The following is a 19,273-nucleotide window of genomic DNA, read 5'->3' as shown; positions in this document are numbered from 1 at the left end:
AGGTGGCAGAAAGAGAAGTTTATAGCCACATGCCATATCATCTAAACTTTATGGGATCATCGACTTTTATTTTCCATAAACTCTGCTTCACTGTCATTACATGCTACTACTGGAACGCTGATATACAACCACCAAGTTTTGATTTGCTTGGGGGAGTTATTTTGCATATGTTTCTATTTTTAGTAAAGGCCTAGACTTAATGAAAGATGAAACAAGCAATTAAATCATCCTGACATAAGCTTGTTTATCAGCCTATAAATAAAGCTGGTTCACACACTTTATTCTCCCTCCTTTTCTTTTCCTTTAACATACTTCTATCGAATGAAAGTAATTGATAATGTAAAAAGGTAAGTTAGTAATGACACTTCTGTTTCTTTCAAAAAACGCTAAATCGAAAAAGATATATTGCGGCTGCGGCTAGTCTTTGCTATAGGAAGGCGACCTCCTAAGCAGAGTTCTTGAGTTTTTGAAACTCACGGACTGTAAATACCAGGGGTGCATTCTAAATAGGTAAATTCATACTGGCCTGCTGGTCTTCTGGCCAGAATTTCTGTAAGTGGTATAAAAAAATTTATGTTTGAAAAAAATACGGAGGTCTAGATATTTTCGTATTTTTTCCGCCAAAAAAAAAATTGTATTTGACATAAAATTATTGTTTATTATTTTCCATAGATCCACCAGGAAGCGACTTGATTTCTAAGCTTATATTACGAGATCCTGATGTTGTTGAAATGGTTACAACGACCTTCATAGGTAAGAAATGCTCAATTATTTTTACATACAAATGCTGACTTTTTATGTAGGTCCAACTGCTGCATCCCTGTATTCTCCAAGACCGACAGAATGGGCAGACGGTTCTAAGTCCGATGTCGTATATGTTTCCAATGTTTCGTCTACCAGTTTCCCGCCAATACTAATCGAAGTCCAGCATACAATTACACCAGACTTTATTGACCGCCTGATCAACTACTCTCTGTCTGTAAAAAAATGCTTTAAAGAAAAACTGATTGTGATTGTATTTGGCACGCATGCACTTAGCTGTGCGCAGACTGTAAATAGCTGGGCCTACACTGTAAATAGCTGTGCGCTACAAGGAATGAAATTAGTCTTGATTTTGAAACAACTTCGTTTGAATTCGCAAGAGGGATCCCAAGTAAATACTGGGCGGAAAAATGCTACATACTTGATAAAAATACCATCGCTGAAGCCACTAAAGTAACTCCCTTGCCAGCAATGATGGCATTGGCTTATTTTTTCTCTTCCCAAAAGCTATCTCTTTTATCAAGTCAATTTCAAGATGATCCTACCGTTCGGAAGTTGTATTCCATTGCCAAAAACCAGACGTCAACAAGGATTGTACAAGAAAAGTCCGTGGCTGAAGCTTTACTTGAAATCTGTGAACAAACCAACAAGCAGTTCAAGGAAATTTCGAATACTTTGGATCCCATGCCTGATACCCTGTTGAAGAAACGATTACGTGCTTATACTAGTGATGGCCTGTTGTACACCGAGACCTGCAAACGTATGTACATAAGAGAATCAGATTCGCTTGTTGAGCCAATGCCACCACCACCCGTATTATCCGAGCTGGCAAGATCAAGTTTAGTAAATGAAAGTAGTTCTAGCGTCGACATACTTCGCGCCGAAGCTGATCTCCCGAAAACTGATATGGAATACGTTCAACAATTCAAGGAAGGCGTAGAAAGAATGGATTGGAAAAGGAGAAGGTTTCTTTAGTTCTTATAATAGTTTTTCAAGTCTAAAAACTTCTTATTATAAAAGAAGTAATAAATAAAGAATTCTGCTGTCATTATCACCTTACTATACGGTACCACCTTTTTTTTTTTTTTTTTTTTTTTTTTTTTTTTTTTTTTTTTTTTGCTGAGCTCAGGCAGTAACAATTAAGTAGTTGTGATGCTCTGGTATACCTTACGGTTAACGAAAAAAGATTGGCCCAATAACTAAAAAAATAAGTGGTCAGTCTGAAATGAAAAAGGGTCACCAATACAAAGATGTAATGTGGATTGGCCAAATTCTCTCTTCTTTTCTCTTCTTCATTTTTTTTTATATTGCTTAACACGAATGGAGAATACTGTTTTGACAGTGAGACAGTAGCTGTGATGATGCAATTATATATGGACTGGGAAGAGACTGCAGTAGTAAACGCAGCACAAAAAGAAGCTAACAGGTAGGCCAGACCTCACTCCAAGGAGTCATCCCTTGATGTAGTGGAGAAGGAAAGGGGATTATACATTACCAAGAAAGAAGCAAAGGTAGTTAATTTAATTAATTTGTTGCAAGAGCTTGAGGATATGTCTATCAATGAAGCGAGTAGAAAGGCAGGGCTCTTCAAGTCAACAGCTACTCGTAAACTCAAGCAGTGAAATCAAATGACAAGCGAAATAGCTGAAAAAGGATTCCTTGATTCTATCGCAATCAATAAAGGAAAAGGACGACCCACAATACTCAAATACGAACATATTGTATTTGTCTCTGAGCTGCTGGCTCATGAGCCAACATTGACAGTCGAAGCTGTTGAGGATGCTTATAGGCACGGCTTAAGAAATAAGTGATAATTGTAGTTATTACATATATATATATATATATTAATTTATTATTATTAGTTATTAAAACAAGATCATTATTTAATGCTGGAATAGGCAGACCATATTATTTTCTCATAGGGCCAAATTTTTTAGTGCGACATCATTTTGGCAAAAGCTGTATCTAGTGATATTGCCTTATTTGGGTTACTGTTTTTGCCATGAGGTGTTTCAACTGTAAGGTATTCCAGAGCATCACAACTGCTTAATTGTTACTGCCTGAGCTCATCAAAAAAAAAAAAAAAAAAAAAAAAAAAAAGGTGGTACCGTATAGTAAGGTAAGATATCGACAGCAGAATTCTTTATTTATTACTCTTTTTATAATAAGCCGTTTTAAGACTTAAAAAACTATTATAAGAACTAAAAAAACCTTCTCCTTTTCCTTCCTCGAAACACTTTTTCCAATCCATTCTTTCTTCGCCTTCCTTGAATTGTTGAACGTATTCCATATCAGTTTTCGGGAGATCAGCTTCGGCGCGAAGTATGTCGACGCTAGAACTACTTTCATTTACTAAACTTGATCTTGCCAGCTCGGATAATACGGGTGGTGGTGGCATTGGCTCAACAAGTGAATCTGATTCTCTTATGTACATACGTTTGCAGGTTTCTTACTTCTCTTGGCAAGTTTTGAATTGCCATGTAAATAAAACCGCAACAATACACACTGTTACTACACAGCTGAAAGCAATCACAGTTAATCGTGAGCATCAAATTGAAATCGGATTGATGAACGAAAGGAACTTTATCAGCAGGATCCATTTTAAATGTCTTGAACACACGATCATCATACACATCCGACATCACACCAGGAATCACTGTTCTTGATTTCCATTGTTTAATGTTGTCAACAAAATCATCGCGCAAAAAAATGTTCTCAATATTGATACAATGGAGCTGTAATAAAAGGATTGGATAAGCTTCATAACACCTCTTGCATTCGAACTAAACAAAACAGTGTTGCAACGAGGAGATCCAGGAAAAGGCTCCTTCGAACTGCATTTCTTTCCAACCGAATGACTTTTTTCTTCTACCGTATGAAAAGCATGTACACCGTGGCATGCAGTACAGCTTACATACTCCTTCATTCCATTGTAAACTCTGACACCGAGTTCACACCAAGCAACGAATGTCTCTGCACGGATAGGAAAACGATACTGCTGGTGAGTTAACTGCAGTACGATGTTAAACATGACCATAAGAAACTCACATCCCTCGTCAGTTAAATGATTTCCGTGAAGCAAGAGAACTGTCAAAAACAAAACAAAGGACAGAGACTCAGTGGAAAGATGGGTCTTGTTCGAGAATGCAACAAAGGGATCTATTGAAAAAGACGCCAATGCCGTCATTGCTGGCAAGGGAGTTACTTTAGTGGCTTCAGCGATGGTATTTTTATCAAGTATGTAGCATTTTTCCGCCCAGTATTTACTTGGGATCCCTCTTGCGAATTCAAACGAAGTTGTTTCAAAATCAAGACTAATTTCATTCCTTGTAGCGCACAGCTATTTACAGTGTAGGCCCAGCTATTTACAGTCTGCGCACAGCTAAGTGCATGCGTGCCAAATACAATCACAATCAGTTTTTCTTTAAAGCATTTTTTTACAGACAGAGAGTAGTTGATCAGGCGGTCAATAAACTATGGTGTAATTGTATGCTGGACTTCGATTAGTATTGGCGGGAAACTGGTAGACGAAACATTGGAAACATATACGACATCGGACTTAGAACCGTCTGCCCATTCTGTCGGTCTTGGGGAATACATTGAAGCAGCAGTTGGACCTACATGAAAAGTCAGCATTTGTATGTTTAAGAATTATTGAGCATTTCTTACCTATGAAGGTGGTTGTAACCATTTCAACCACTTTAGGATCTTGTAATACAAGCTTGGAAATCAAGTCGCTTCCTAGTGGATCTATGGAAAATAATAAACAATAATTTTATGTCAAATACAATTTTTTTTTTGGCGGAAAAAATACGGAAATATCTAGACCTCCGTATTTTTTTCAAACGTAAATTTTTTTATACCACTTACAGAAATTCTGGTCAGAAGACCAGCAGGCCAGTATGAATTTTCTTATTTAGAATGCACCCCTGGTATTTACAGTCCGTGAGTTTCAAAAACTCAAGAACTCTGCTTATAGGAGGTCGTCCTCCTATAGCAAAGACTAGCCGCAGCCGCAATATATCTTTTTCGATTTAGCGTTTTTTTGAAAGAAACAGAAGTGTCATTACTAACTTACCTTTTTACATTATCAATTACTTTCATTCGATAGAAGTATGTTAAAGGAAAAAAAAAAGGAGGAAGAATAAAGTGCGTGAACCAGCTTTATTTATAGGCTGATAAACAAGCTTATGTCAGGATGATTTCATTTGTCTATTTTACCATCCATAATGTTTGAGCCTTTACTTAAAATGGAAACACTTTTTTTGTCAACTGTATCAGGTAATATTCTTCCTTCTAGAGAGCGTACCTTTTTTGATTTTCAATTCATTGATTTTCACTCACTCAAAATTGAAACTGGCGAAGAGAAAATTGCGATTGTAGATGACAGTGATGAAACGATTTTAAAACAAAGTGATATATTTACGTTTAAAGGCTTTTGGGAATTGCTTTCTAGTTCAGTAGGTAGAAAAAAGTCACACAAGTATAAACACCCGTAAGTAAATATGCTTAATTATTATATTGAGAACAGTAATTACTAACTTATTTTACTCGTCATATAGGGTGATTGACTACGTATCAAGAAAAATATCAAGCGGAAACTATTGTGACTTTATAACCACGACAACTTTAGTTTCTGCGTGTAAACAGTTCTTTACCAATTGTTCAAACATGTGAACCTACCAAAGATTTGCTTCTGATTTGAGAGTCACACTTACTCTTATTTTACGCTTGCAACTCTGTCCGAAGAAATCCCATCGTCTGAACGATCCACATGCATGAAAGAAGCAAAAACAAAATTCACGAAAATCCCTCAAAACAGTTAAAAAGCGACACCAAAAAAGGGTCATGATAGATTTTTTTTTTTGACGTGATTGCAAAATATAGCACAAAAAAGCTGAACAAAATACATGTCGTGGACAAACTTATCGACGGTGTTTTCAATTCTTGTGAGAGGCTCCGTTCAGATTTGGAGTCACCTGTAAACAAAGATGATAATTCCAACGAATTTGAAGGTAATAATTAATGGAATACAGCAATACGTATTGGTTTTAAAAAGCTTCGTTTTTATAATTTTTACTTAAAGAAGACGCTGAAAATTTTAATGAAAATGACGAAGATCTAGTAATAATTGATAATGTCACTGAGTCAGATACCAACGATAACGATGTCAAAGACCTATCAGCCTAAGAGATTAAAGCTTTGTGTGCAGTATGCACAATGTTGATTACGTCCCCTTCCATCGAAGGAAATGTAGACGCAACCTATATCAAAAAGCAACTTTATTATGATAAGCAAGAATCTATACCCGCCCTTGCATTAGACACTTCTGCTAGAATAGTCAACGAGTAACGACTAATAAGTTGTAAAAAAGATGAAAAAAACGCTTTCAGATTTTTTCAGATGCGCAAAATCAGACTAGTCAAGTTTATTGGTCGGACTGGTACAAGATTTAAGGAAAATCGAATGTGACAAAAGCTGTACGCATGAATGAATTCCTGTCTGGATTTAATATGTGAATACAAATATCAAGACTTTTTTTTTGGCCTTTCACGCGAAGGACTAAAAGCTTAAGACTAAATGATGCTGCCAATAATATATAGACAGTTAACATAATAAAAAAAATCCAAATAAGTTCTGTGAAGACGCTGATTACACTGCATTTAATTTGGAACATGCTTGTGCAGATAACTAAAAAATAGTTTTAAACGTGTGTACGAAAACTTCGGCGCCTTTATATGTATTAAAGCTTGAATTGAACTTTTTTAAGTCCTATGAAGTTTACAATGCTAGTAAATACTTGATATACCATATTACTTGAGTATAGTTTTTTAAACAAATGCATTTGCCCTATTACTAAGAATCGTGATTTGACCGCATTCGGAATTTAACGTTAGAAATTGCTTTGTTCAAAGAAAACAGGACATATATTTCATTAAATTTGATCTATTCTAGTTGAATGACATGCTCAGCCTCTTTGTTTAAATTATATTTCATCATTCTTAAAACACCAAACTTTTTTTTATTGCTTTAAATCTGATGCGAAACACGAAAGAAGGCGATAATATAATACATGCGCAGATATTCATAAGACTATGAAAAAAAAAATTATACACGGGGGATGTTTCTATGGTTTATGGGTTAGGATTATTTTGGTTATTTCCTTGTTGCTGTTGCTGAAAGTTCATCATATTATTTCTTTGCTGAGCTGCGGTGGCAGCCGCAGCTTGTTGCTGTTGAAATTGCAAATTCATTTGAAACTGCTGTAAGCCTTGTTGCGTTTGCTGACCCAATATGCCCACACCGTTACCGGCCGATGCCGCTGCTAATCCTGTAGCTCCAGGAGTACCAGATCCTGCTGTCTGAGCCGCAGCAGAAGCAGCAGCAGCTGCGTTTAATCGGTCTCTATTTAGTCCAGCCAACATGGCAGCTCGATTAAGATCTTGTAAACTTGCGTTGGTATTTCGCATAATGCCACCATTCTGTCGTGCCGCTTGGAAAGCCGCAATCTGTTGAGCTGTAAACGGCGTCTGTCCTCGACCTCTGCCCATGCCCCGGTTCATCATTAATTGGATCATTTGGGCTTGCTGATTTATTAACTGGGGATTGGTAGCTGTACCTTGTTGTTGTTGTTGCTGCTGTTGCTGTTGTTGTTGCTGCTGCTGTTGCTGCTGTTGCTGCTGTTGCTGTTGTTGCTGCTGCTGCTGCTGCTGTTGTTGTTGTTGCTGTTGTTGTTGTTGCTGTACCTGTTGTTGCATCTGTTGTTGTTGAACCTGCTGTTGAGCTTGCAACATTTGCTGCTGTTGGGTTGTCAATTGATTAGCTGTTGTTTGTGGCGTACGAGCTGCTTGGGCTGCACGAGCTTGGGCCTGTGCTTGCTGTAAGGCTTGTTGCTGTTGTTGTTGATGTATCTGTACCTGTTGCTGTTGATGTAACTGATGCTGCTGTATAATACCTTGTTGGAGTAACTGTAACTGACGTACTTGTGACGTAAGATCCTCGTGACTAATGTTTCTTTGAGCAGCGAGAGCAGCTAACTGATTACGTCGAGCGATTAATAAACCCATTTGCTGTTGATGCTGTGGACTAAGTTGAGCAAGTAATTGTGATGCAGCAGTATCTATTAAAAAAAAAGGGGGGGTAAGGTTAAGATCGATTTAAAGTTATCCGAGTCAAAACAATCTTACTTGTTTGTGTTTGTGGTAAATTCTGTTGTTGCATTCCGGCTGCCATCTGTTAACGAAGGAGGAAAATTTAATGATGATACAAAACAAATATGATATGCTTACCCTTTGTTGAGGTGATTGTTGATTTAATTGTGCTTGTTGTGCAGCCTGAGCCTGTAAAGCCTGTTGCTGGGCCTGTTGTTGTGCTGCAGCTTGTTGTCTTTGAAGATTACCGGAATTTGCCAACTGGCTAACCAACTGTTGTGCAGTGGCAAGGGGTATAACACCAGTGGCGACTAATTGCTGTATACGCTGCAATGAGGCCTGTGCAGACATTTGTTGACCATTTCCTGCGTTGAGAGCTTGTGCAAGTGCTGCTTGTTGAATAGCTGTCATATTTGTAGATATACCACCTAACTGGGGTTGACTAGCTGTCATATTATTATTACCGGTAGCATTTACAGGCAACATATTGGATACTTGAGGTGTAGGCACTGATGTTTGTGTAGCACGTTGAGGTAGCGCCATTGACTGCATAGCCACTTGTTGTTGCTGTTGTTGTTGTTGTAAGGCTGCCATATGTTGCGCAGAAATCTGGGCTTGCGCTTGCGTAGGTGTTTGATGCTGTGATTTCATGCCGTTTCCAGGTAATGCAAGCGTTTGACGCGGTAAAGCAGCGGCCTGTTGTTGTGGCGTAGAGTGTGGAATTGCGGGAGTACTCATATGTGATTGAGATGGAGTTGATGCTCTCGATTGTGCAGCTTGTTGTTGTAATTGTTGCATATGAGCTTGAGATTGGCTTTGAGCAAGCGCTTGAGCCTGGTGTGCCTGGGCTTGTTGTTGCGCTTGCACCTGCGCTTGTGCTTGTGCTTGTGCCTGCGCCTGTGCTTGAAGCGCTTGAGCCTGTGCTTGAGCTGCAACTTGTGCCTGAGCCTGAGCTTGCGCTTGGACCTGCGCTTGTGCCTGTAATTGTGCTTGACTTAATCCTACACTTTGCTGTTGTTGCTGTTGTTGCTGTTGTGCTTGTGCCTGAGCCTGTGCTTGCGCTTGTGCCTGAGCTTGTGCCTGCGCTTGGGCCTGCGCTTGGGCTTGTGCCTGAGCTTGAGCTTGAGCAAGCATTGCCCTTTGATGAGGAGGAAGCATAGCAGCTTTTGCTTGCATAGCACGATTCTGTTGGGCATGTAATTGTTGTAATTGGAAATTGGTTGCTTGCTGTTGGGCTTGTTGTGCAGTCTGTTGCTGTTGCATATTAGTAGGTATACGTACTGTAGAGGGTGATGGCGGTACAATGTTTGCATTCGAATTATCACAGACTATGGTGTTAAACTGGCCGTAAGTTGATTTAAGATGAACAATATATGTTTCCATAAGATATTCAGGGCCGAGATTAAAATCTATATTACCACCATTTACACTTGTATCGTAAACAGTCCCCCAACGAAATACGCCATCATATTCACCATTACACACATATATATTAACGATGGTATAAACTTTTCGGTCTCCTTCTGATCTTTCGAATCGAATTGTTCTGCAGCATTTTCTTCCGTCGGATAAGATGGGCGGTTCCACCAGTGCTTTCCTCCCTTTGCCTTTCTTTGAATCAATAGCCGGTAATGGTTCTGATCCGGTCTTTTGTTTCTTCAATCTCCAATCCTGCACAAACGATATTTTTCCAAAACTGGGTTCGAATGGGAAGGCTCGTCTCGCTCTCTAGTATTAAAAAAAAAAGGGGGAACCCATTAATGTCCATTGTGAGTCAATTGAGTCATTCTACTTACGGTATCCATCAATGTCATTAATTTATCGTTCTCTGCTTTCTTTGCCAATTTCTGTTCGCGTTCGACTGAATTCCACTTGTTTTTCCTTTTCAATTTTCTAGATCCATTCGTAAACTCAATTGCATTGCTGACACGGGTTACTTGGAACGACGGATCTAAACAGAGGGGTTCCTCGGTTGCAATCTATCGATATTTTTGTTTTCTTCTTTTTTACTATTTACGCTTATTTTGTTTTTGATTTAAAATGATGCTTACAAGAATCTGAGCTTCCACTTCGAGCGCTATGTCCTCTGTCCAAGGAAATCCCCATTCTTCGCTTAATAACGTGATATCTGTCCAAATACTTTCTGCTGTTGGCTTCATCACAACTCTTTTCATTTTAGCCTCTGTCTCTAATGTGCGTTTGTTATTTTCTGAGTCGACGGAACGGTGATCGTGAATCTCGACAATTAAGCATCCTAAATAGGTAATGAATACAACGACGTATGGGTATGCCTTATTGGGTATTACCATTGTAGTATCTACAGGAGGCATCGTTGAATACGTCCATCAAATCCCCAGGCAGCCGCTTGTCCTTAATGCAGGTTAAAAAATCCTAATATGCGTCTCTCGTCAATATGTTGTATTTCAAGCTGCCGAATATTGAAATGTTGTTGCTACAAACCTTGAATTGACTTTTATAAGAAAAGAAACCATCCTATGTGGGAATCAGGGTAAGTTCAATGATAAAAATCGCAAGAAAGTGGTTTTTTTTGAGTATTTCATGAATGCTAACCTCGTGCTCGAATTTGAAATAAGTTGGATACAAATGAAGACAAAGTGAAGGTGGATCTTTCTGGTGTCGCCTCAGTAAATCTGCATAGATAACTAATTAATGCTTTTATTTGGTTGACTAGTTCTCGCGATTTCTAATTACCTTTTTCATCTCGTGATGACGGAGACTTTGATTTAGAGGTATAAAAAACGTTAATTTCAAAAAAGACACTTTAGAAATCTTGGGATGTAATTACTTTGTATGGTGCTTGTGATGTTAATACTGATTGATGCCATCGCTGCGCCGTTAAGCCTGCCTTTTTTGCAAGCGAAGAGTTCGATAAATTAGAACCTTGCTTTGAATGGAGTTCTGCCAATTGCGCTATCGAACTTTGATCTGCCTGAAGCTTCGCCATGACTTTAGCTGAAGCCATAATGTGTAAATTAATGTTTGGTTAAAAATAAAACTGTATTTTTTTGTAAATTGACAACCTGTTTTTATGTACGAAAAAAAAAATAGGATAGAAGTAAAGAAAAGAAAATTAAATTCAATTATGGTAAACTATATACAGCCAGTCCTTGGATAACCAATAGAGATCCCAGAAATTCTGTTCCTTACATTTGGTTTATTCAATCCTTGTCTTTTTTACATGTAAAAAGTCTTTTAAAATGTTAACATGTGTATCGTTTAATTATTTGGAGCTGTAATCATCATGCAATGATAGCCAATCCTTGGGCGAAATACGACAATACAGGAAGATCATCCATGCACAATCCTATAGAATCCCCGGCCGCATGGTTAATGGTAATTGCAATACTGAGAGAATATACAGATATCTGAGCAAAATCCTTTAAATCTTTTTGTCTTGAGGTTTTCAATCTATTTTCTCTGTTCTTTAAGATGGTTTTATTATGTAGTCATATGATACATTTGTCACTACTGATAAGTATATGTGTCCTGCCAACATTGATTCCCAATCTTTCTTTACAGTCATTAAATTATACATGTTGGGGATGATTGAGTCAAACGGACACAAGTAAAAACCGGTTTTTTTACATCATTTTCGATTGACAGCAGATCTGTTGATGTCAATTGTTCTTAGTGTCGTCTCTCTGACCACTGCATTAGCCTATCAATATAAAAGGTTTTGTTTAAAAGCATTTAAGATATAAGATAAGCTTTAATTTTTTTTTGGAAAAAAAAAAAGGGTCATTGTATGTCGACCGACCATTATTCACACATGTCTCCCTTCTATGGGTCCTGACATAACATTAGTAGTCTGCTGCTTCAGTTCGCGGGTGTCTTCCGCTTAGAATGTGTTCAAAATACAAATGCTAAAAGATACCCTTTCAATTCATCAAAATGATTTTTTCCAATTGAGCTAAAACCATCTACATAATTTAAACAAATTTTTACATTGGATAGATAAACGCTAGAAACATGAAAATATTCATTGTTGTCAAAAGTTAAACATACAAATACACGTACATTTGGCACTCAAGAGACGTTATTATGCTGCCCTGAAATAGCCGCGTGGAACTTTGTATTAAATCAATTTTATATCAGTTTAGTAAAACAACATCGTGATTAGAGCAAAAAAAAAAAACTAAATCGTACGGATGACGGAGCTTACTATCCTTGTGTATAGGAATTTGACTTGATATATCACCCCGCTCTCCCGCTCTCTCCCATAATAATGATGATATATGTGATATAGTTATTAATCGATATAGGATGGGGCTTTCTTATCCAGCCAAGGGTACATAGACTAAAGGAGTTGAATCCTCACGGCTAGAGACACACCTACATATTCGCTCCAGTTTCATCCATTTATTTCAAAGCATAGACTGTGCTTTTTAAAAAGATTGCTTCAAGCTTTCAACTGTTCCAGGTAACTATACTTTACCACACTTTACCAAAATATTATTATAGTATGTATCCCAACGCACCAAGAAGTGATTGATACATGTATAGATGATCGCCCCAGACTATTTAAAAAAAACTAGATATGGGTGCACGAATTTTCCCCCGGTTTGTTTATCGTTTCAGCCAAGTAGTATGTTCATACAGATGTAAAAAGAGAAGAATTATATATGTCATCAGATCTTACAAAGTAAAAGTGTAACCTTTGATACTTGAATACAGGTAAGCTTAACTCCAATGATATTATTACTAGGATTGGAACGTAGCTAGATATACTACTTTTTTTCCTGCAACACTATCTAGTAGATTCAGACGAAAAGAGAAAAAAAAATATATGATACAAAAACACTCAATAACTTATTGTTTATGCTGATGTAATAAAAATCGATTATTCGTTTACTTTTATTTAGCGTCGATTAAGACTCATAAAGAGGTGTATCCTGATATTTTATTTTTCAGTATAATCTTGTGCTCTTTTTTTTTTTTTTTTTTTTTGGAGTAGGAAAATTTCTAAAAACGAAAAATAAGGCACAAAGTTAAAAGTAGGCTAATGGGTTGAAACGAGTGTGTGATAAACTAGTTCGTTTATTTCCAGAAGTAAGAGTACCCCCTCAAAAAAAAAAAGAGAGACCTGCTGCCAAGATAAATACAAGAACCTTTAAAGATTTTCTTATACCGTTAAGCTACATCACTATTCTGTAGTGCATGTCAAAATCAATTCAACGAAACAAAATCGAAGAGGGGAAAGCGCCCTTAAATTGAGTCTGAAACCCAAGGAGATTTGTCAAATGAAACTCTAAAATGACTGCATTTTTTTTGGGGGGGGGGACTTTAATTTGTTTTGGAATGTTTAATTTAGGAATTCAACAAGTAAATTGAAATTTCAATGATGAAATGCTGCTTTCATTTACGAGATTATTTTGCCTTGTGCAGCATATGTTTAGAGTAGCATGTATCTCTAACTTGTGACGATGAGACCTAAAAGATCACAAAAACGTATCAAATTGGACCAAGATGAATGTTCTTTATTCGATGCGATTTCAAAAAAAAAAAAAAAAAAAAAAAGAGAACTATAATTACTATGTTGAATGATGCACGCTAGTAAGAATTTCAAGAAAGGTAGCTCATGGAAAGTGTTACAATCTTTTTCCATTAGATTAGATTTTTTAGATTGCCCAAATAAATAAAAAGGAACCAGACCCTCTTGGGGACATACCTAGAACGGGGAGGAAAACGTAGCTCTATAGTTTTTTTTTTTTTACCCGATCCTTTTTTTGTCGATCAAACCCTTTATGATTTTCCTTTGAGAGACGGAAATTGAAAAAGCGCCAATATATTAATCTATCGGGGATTTGGGGTAATCATCATGTCATTGATGATTATATTGGTTAATTTGTTTCCATCATTTTTTTATTGATTAAAAAGAGGAGCATTATGTAATGGGCGTTTCAGACATTATTCACCTTTTGATGTTGCTAATGAGACTTATTAAAAGGGAGAGAGAGAGAGAGATTTTTATTATTAAAAATAGAGAGTAGCACTAATGGCTCTAATCCTTATAAGCGTTAGGTAAAAGAGTCATGTCACACAAGTAATTAGAATCTTCAAATTATGCATTGATTCTAGATGGCCATATATTTATAGTTTTTTTTGTCGGGCCAGCCGTAACAAAAACCTGACTGAAGGGGGGTACAAGATACGAATAAAATGAAACTGCATTGTAAGGGACAAAATATCATCGCAGAAGAAGGTTGTTTATGTACAGTAGAAAAAAAAAAAAAGGAAAGAAAAAAAAAGATTGTGTTTTTATTTTAAACTATGGGATACAGAAGAAAAAAAAAAAGAGAGAATAATTAAAATCCTTGGAAAGGACCTTGATTGTTGGGACTGGCATATTGACCTTGAGGGCCACCTGGAAGTCCACCTTGTTGAGGGGAAGAAGGTTGTCTCATGTTGGGATGAGGCTGAGAAGAACCATAATTTTGTTGAGGACCCCATGGACCAGAAGCAGTGGGGGTAGGTTGATTTGGTATATTGTTTCTAGGCGCAGGATTATTGTTGGTAGGGGCCATGGATTGAGGTCTGTAAGTAGGGTAATATCCAGATCCTGCCTTGGCTGGGGCTTCCTTGGAAGGATCAAAGTAATGAGATGGCGTGGCTGTAGTGGATTGATATGACATTTGTGAAATAGAATCATCGTCATTATCTGCTCCCAATAATCCACGTTTTGACTCGTCTTCTTCAGATGGAACCATCGAATGCATTAAATGTGTAGGTCCCATTTCACGCATCTGTCTTTCCTTACGTTCACGTCGTTTGTTGGCTCTCACACGTTTACGTTCATAATCTTCCCATCGTTTCAAAGGTACCTTGGAAGGATCAAACACACCATCCTTCTTTGAATGATCTTCCTTTGTCTCACCTTCTACTTTACGTGTTTCTCCCCATGAGAAATCATCAAAATGCCAGAATGCATATACGGGCAATACAAAATTCCAGATAGGCAACGCACACAAGTAGACAAACATCCACATGACATATACCCATTTTCGTGTAGTGATCAAAATCAAGAAGGCTGGTGAGAATAGAACGATAATCAACAAAATCAATGGAATCGCCACGTTGAAACTGGTGATTTTGGTCTGCGCCATATTCGCAATCAATACTACTGTCAAGACAATCGCCACTGGCAAAGTCAATGTACCCACTAAATCCATCATGACCACAAACTGCATGGAGAAACAGAAAGTACCACACAAGTTACGTACGAGGACTAATTCAAACAAGTTATGAATGGTCGAGTTAATCCAACGACGACGTTGAGAGAGCAAGACGGCAAATTCATCGGGTACGACAGTTTTACAAATGGCTTGAGGCGTAAACACCATTTTACGGAAAGGGAAATTACGCAACATGAGGGTGGTTAAGAAACGATCTTCACCAAGGAGCAATAAATTCTTTTGATGCAAGGTATCAATGGTATTAGAAGAATATTCTTGGACGATTTCAGGTTTGGTAATGATAGGAACCCAATCACCGTCACCTTTACGAGCCTTTAAACGATACATACAGAAACAACCGGGTAAACATGTCACACCACCAAACACAGCTTCAAATCCTTTAGCCAAATGATGGGAAATAAAGTATTCATAGACTTGGATGGCTGTCACCCAAGAATCACGCTTATTGGCGATTTTTGTCTCACCACATAAGCCCATAATCATGTTATCATTGACCATACAATTCACCAATAACCGCATAGAAGTAGGATAGACTTTAGTATCGGCATCCACCATGAGGACCAATTCGAAATAATCGGGCGTCACACCCATCAACCATTGAATTTTTCTAAACAAGTCGTAATCAAGTGGTGTCATGCGATCATTATAAGTCACTCGGCTGAAAAAGTTCATCAAAATAAGCTGGGAATCACGTTTACCACGATTACCAGGCTTAGGTTTGCCTTGTTCGTCAGGATTACCACTCTTTACTACAAGGATCATTGGTACCTTGTGTCCCTTACAAACTATAATCATAACATGTTATTTAATAACCTAAGCCCAACCGCAAAAAAAAAATTTGTATATCGAATAAAAAAAAAAAAAGGAAGGATACTTTACCATAATGACCAGCATAGACTTTTGCTTCGTTGTGTTGTTTGGAACCGACGGCGACAGCAATATAAGGCATGGATTCGGGATTCTTTGCAGAAGGGTTGGATTCGTCAAAGGTGATCAAGGAAAGACACATATCTGGTGTTGACATGGTTTCACCATGACCGGTGATAATACCATCGGCAATCAAGAAGAGTAATTTACGGTCGTCAGGGTAATCTGTGACGGATAAAGATTCAACCGTAGCGGCGATACCTTCAGTGTTTTCAGAGTAACAAGTAATGAGGAGCACGGTGTAAAGATCGTTACCGACTTGGATGCGTTGGGATGCAGGTGAGTTGGGGCCACCAGCGCCAGCGGGAGAGAGGGTACTTGCGGAATCCATGCGTAACATACCAGCGCCCTTGATATCCGACATTTCCATTGCGTTACCTGTATTAGCGGCAGCTGAACGAGGAGCAGGAGGAGGGGTACGAGATAACTTTCTAGAGATGAACCAAGAAAAGATCAAGGCCATGAAGAAACGAGCGAGAACGATAGCCAAGACGATACCTAACGAGGCAGCCAACACAATGGAAGAAACAAAACAACCGGTTGTCTTTTTATCAATATGACCAGCACGATATTTTTGAACAAGACAGTCTACAGCGGCTTTAAATTCAGGTCGACGAAAGAACATTTTGGTACCGTCTCTTCCACCTTCTGCAAACGAGTTACTCAAGAGTCCACGAATCAGTACATCGAGAGAATCACCGGCAATGGGAATAGGATTGGCTTTAATGTAAGGTTCCATGTTGAGCACATTACCATCGACGACAATATAATGCGTCAAGTTGAACTGAGCAAATTGACTCCAGTCAAAACCGACTTGACGAGTGGAATTCACTAAGCCCAAAACAGTGCCCAAGTTAGCGGCAGATAAATCACCATCGAGACATCCAGCAAATGTATTGACAGGTGTACAGGGAAGACTGGTGACGGCTTTGAAACCAGCAGTAATGGAATTACCAGGAGCAACACAGGAAGGAATATTGACACCATGTGTGAAATGATTTGTGATATCTGTACCAGGAATAGCAGCCAAAGCAGGAAAGTTGAGATTGGCTGTAGATTTGGCATTGGTGGTATTAAATTGCCAGCCTAAAATACCCACTAAATTGGCTATATATATCAAAGGGGAGGTTGGGGGTTAGATATATGTATATAAGGAGAATAATAAAAAAAAAAAAAAGTATAATGAAAATATAATAGCAGATAAAGAAAAAAAAAGGGAAATAAGGATAGACTTACGTGCATCAGCGGTATCATTATAAGAAGCATAATTTTGTTGATTATTGGATTGATCTGTTGGACAGAGAACAGAATTTAAGCCGATAGTGATGAAAGCGACGAAGCCACCCATACAAGCGATTAAGAAACAAAGGGTCATTTTCTCTCTCCAGGCTTGTTGCATACTAGCGTCGCCCATTTTAAATGCTGTTAACATGGGAGGCAGTGCCCAAAAGGTGACTATACGAGAAAATATGACCCAAGGATCGAATGCGCTACCAGAAGAAGTTTGTTTGCCGGTTAAGAGTGGTGGTGGTTCTTGGTATCGATCGGGACGGATGAGGGTACGACCTCGTTGTACATTATGACTAGCGTTGGCTATTGAATTTCCACCAGGCACAATACGACGAGTGGGTGCTCTTCCTAGTGTAGTGGGACGACGACCAATGGATGTCGACCCTCCTGTTGCATTGTTGTAGTGATAATTGTTGTCAGAAGGTGGTTGGTATCCATATTCTGGTTGACCGCCTTGATCATATCGATTCTGTGCCATTTATATATATATATATAGTTTTTTTTTTTTTTTCTTCTTTCTAAAAAAAGAGAATAAAGAGAGAGAAAGAGGGGTGGCGAAAAAGAAGAAAAGAAAGAAAGAATATATAAATATATATATCTCAAAAAAAGGGGAAACCCAAAATCTATAATGAAAAAAGAAGGAAAAGGGGACAAAAAAGAAAGTGAGAAGGGGCAAGTTTAAATAAGAGAATTGACCACGGGGGACGATGAAAAAAAAAATCCAAAGCCAGTTAAAAAAGTTGGTAGCAGAAATGACAGCTTCTCTGGAAAAAGCGCTGGGCAAAAAAAAAAAAAAAGTATTTTTACTGCCCATAATAAATAATGAAAATGAAGCTAGTTCAAAATAGAAAAGTTGGCCGATCTTTTTTTATTCTGCTTGTTCCTTTATATAAGTCCTTCTTTTGTTAATTCTATTTCAGTGGGGAGAAAGACAGAGTAGATGATGAGCATCTCTTGGGCTAATGAGGCTATTGTTCTCTTTGTATGTTTTTTTGCAAAAATTAAAAAAAAAAAAAAAAAAAACTTGTTATCACTAATAAATAGTTTTGGGAAACACAACACGCCTCATGTACGACCTCACCCCCTTTTCTTCGATCTAGAATAGCACTCCGCTACAATAAAAACTTCTTTTCTATTTTTATCAAAACTTAATAAACTATTAGGTTCTTTTTTTTTTTTTTTTTTTTTATAAATGTATTCTTGTTATAACAACCAAGTACGCATTTACCTTTTTTTTCTTATCCCGCTCCCCCCCACGCGCGCAGCTTGACCATAGCATATCTTTTTTTTAGAAACAGGGAAAAATTCAACGTGGCTAATTGTTTATTTCCAAATATAGGGGGGGGCAAAGGTACCTTACCTTGGCTCCAATTTACAGGGTGTAAATTAGAATCGAGCCTGGAATCAATTTTTTTTTTTTTTTTTACTCGCTTTATCTCTTTGGGCTTAGAAGCGCATTCAACCCATACTAGCCACCCTTTACGTTACAGGCTGAAGCTGATACACTCCATTGGCTTAGTTTTACACTTTCAGCTGATCAATAATAACAAGGCAAAAAAAAAAAAAAAAAAAAAAAAAAAGAGAGATCGCTGGTCGTACTGAACATTGACAGTATCACCCATATTCCGGATCCTCTCTCTCTTTCTCTCTCTCTCTCTCTTTTTTTTTTTTTTTTTTTTTTTTTTGCCACTAAAAGTAATCAAATACTTTATTGGTAACACCAGTTAAATGCTAAATCGTTTCTTGGCGCATTTTCTTTTTTCTTTATATCATGATCGACCCAAACGGATAATCACTTTGTAGCTCCTCAATGAATCAGTTACCAGGGACGAAAAAAAAAAAAGAAACTGAAACACTGCCAATGAATGAGCATAAAAAAAGGGTATCATAGCAACGAGAAATTTTTGTTGCTAGGTGCACGCTAAAAAA

General features: G+C 37.8%; 5 protein-coding genes across 5 annotated transcripts; 1 reads left to right on the top strand and 4 right to left on the bottom strand.

Annotated features, from left to right (window-relative positions):
* Positions 1-321: 321 nt before the first annotated feature.
* EV154DRAFT_539867 (uncharacterized protein) lies at positions 322-1,737 on the top strand (the record flags this gene model as incomplete). The annotated part of the gene is made up of 5 exons (XM_051604378.1): positions 322-347; positions 494-495; positions 673-753; positions 804-1,051; positions 1,081-1,737. 5 exons carry the CDS (start codon positions 322-324, stop codon positions 1,735-1,737), a joined length of 1,014 nt encoding a protein of 337 aa, XP_051453561.1.
* Positions 1,738-2,968: 1,231 nt separating this feature from the next.
* EV154DRAFT_402450 (uncharacterized protein) lies at positions 2,969-3,211 on the bottom strand (the record flags this gene model as incomplete). The annotated part of the gene is made up of 1 exon (XM_051595304.1): positions 2,969-3,211. A coding segment is annotated over one exon (243 nt), but the record flags the coding sequence as incomplete, so codon positions are not given.
* Positions 3,212-4,092: 881 nt separating this feature from the next.
* Positions 4,093-4,929, bottom strand: EV154DRAFT_28027 (uncharacterized protein). The gene is made up of 4 exons (XM_051594749.1): positions 4,841-4,929; positions 4,633-4,786; positions 4,432-4,512; positions 4,093-4,379 (listed from the first exon to the last, which is right to left on the bottom strand). The coding sequence occupies exons 3-4, from the start codon at positions 4,451-4,453 to the stop codon at positions 4,237-4,239; spliced, it is 165 nt and encodes a 54-aa protein (XP_051453559.1). The 5' UTR covers positions 4,454-4,512; positions 4,633-4,786; positions 4,841-4,929; the 3' UTR covers positions 4,093-4,236.
* Positions 4,930-7,423: 2,494 nt separating this feature from the next.
* On the bottom strand, positions 7,424-10,979 carry EV154DRAFT_28008 (Spt20 family-domain-containing protein). Its single transcript, XM_051594748.1, has 10 exons — positions 10,720-10,979; positions 10,626-10,650; positions 10,485-10,564; positions 10,374-10,406; positions 10,220-10,304; positions 9,965-10,167; positions 9,710-9,892; positions 8,052-9,641; positions 7,950-7,988; positions 7,424-7,882 (listed from the first exon to the last, which is right to left on the bottom strand). Exons 1-10 carry the CDS (start codon positions 10,894-10,896, stop codon positions 7,817-7,819), a joined length of 2,481 nt encoding a protein of 826 aa, XP_051453558.1. The 5' UTR covers positions 10,897-10,979; the 3' UTR covers positions 7,424-7,816.
* A 3,175-nt stretch (positions 10,980-14,154) lies between these two features.
* On the bottom strand, positions 14,155-17,855 carry EV154DRAFT_522313 (chitin synthase-domain-containing protein). The gene is made up of 3 exons (XM_051602987.1): positions 17,291-17,855; positions 16,007-17,161; positions 14,155-15,912 (listed from the first exon to the last, which is right to left on the bottom strand). Exons 1-3 carry the CDS (start codon positions 17,820-17,822, stop codon positions 14,240-14,242), a joined length of 3,360 nt encoding a protein of 1,119 aa, XP_051453557.1. The 5' UTR covers positions 17,823-17,855; the 3' UTR covers positions 14,155-14,239.
* Positions 17,856-19,273: the final 1,418 nt, after the last annotated feature.

This window comes from Mucor mucedo (genome assembly GCF_025094135.1).
Source record: "Mucor mucedo strain NRRL 3635 chromosome Unknown EV154scaffold_114, whole genome shotgun sequence".
Taxonomy (NCBI): Eukaryota; Fungi; Mucoromycota; class Mucoromycetes; order Mucorales; family Mucoraceae; genus Mucor; species Mucor mucedo.
The sequence above is the reverse complement of the archived record's forward strand: the minus strand, read 5'-3'. Positions and strand labels throughout refer to the sequence as shown.

Bases quoted from the DNA above. Each gene is read 5' to 3' on its own strand.
- EV154DRAFT_28027 (XM_051594749.1), bottom strand. From the start codon at position 4,453: ATGGTTACAACCACCTTCATAG. The intron at 4,380-4,431 runs GTAAGAAATGCT...CTTTTCATGTAG, and splicing joins GGTTACAACCACCTTCATAG to GTCCAACTGCTGCTTCAATG.
- EV154DRAFT_28008 (XM_051594748.1), bottom strand. From the start codon at position 10,896: ATGGCTTCAGCTAAAGTCATGGCGAAGCTTCAGGCAGATCAAAGTTCG. The intron at 9,893-9,964 runs GTAAGCATCATT...AAATATCGATAG, and splicing joins AAGTGGAAGCTCAGATTCTT to ATTGCAACCGAGGAACCCCT. The intron at 7,989-8,051 runs GTAAGCATATCA...AACAGATGGCAG, and splicing joins AACAATCACCTCAACAAAGG to CCGGAATGCAACAACAGAAT.
- EV154DRAFT_522313 (XM_051602987.1), bottom strand. From the start codon at position 17,822: ATGGCACAGAATCGATATGATCAAGGCGGTCAACCAGAATATGGATAC. The intron at 17,162-17,290 runs GTAAGTCTATCC...TGATATATATAG, and splicing joins TAATGATACCGCTGATGCAC to CCAATTTAGTGGGTATTTTA. The intron at 15,913-16,006 runs GTAAAGTATCCT...TTATGATTATAG, and splicing joins AGTCTATGCTGGTCATTATG to TTTGTAAGGGACACAAGGTA.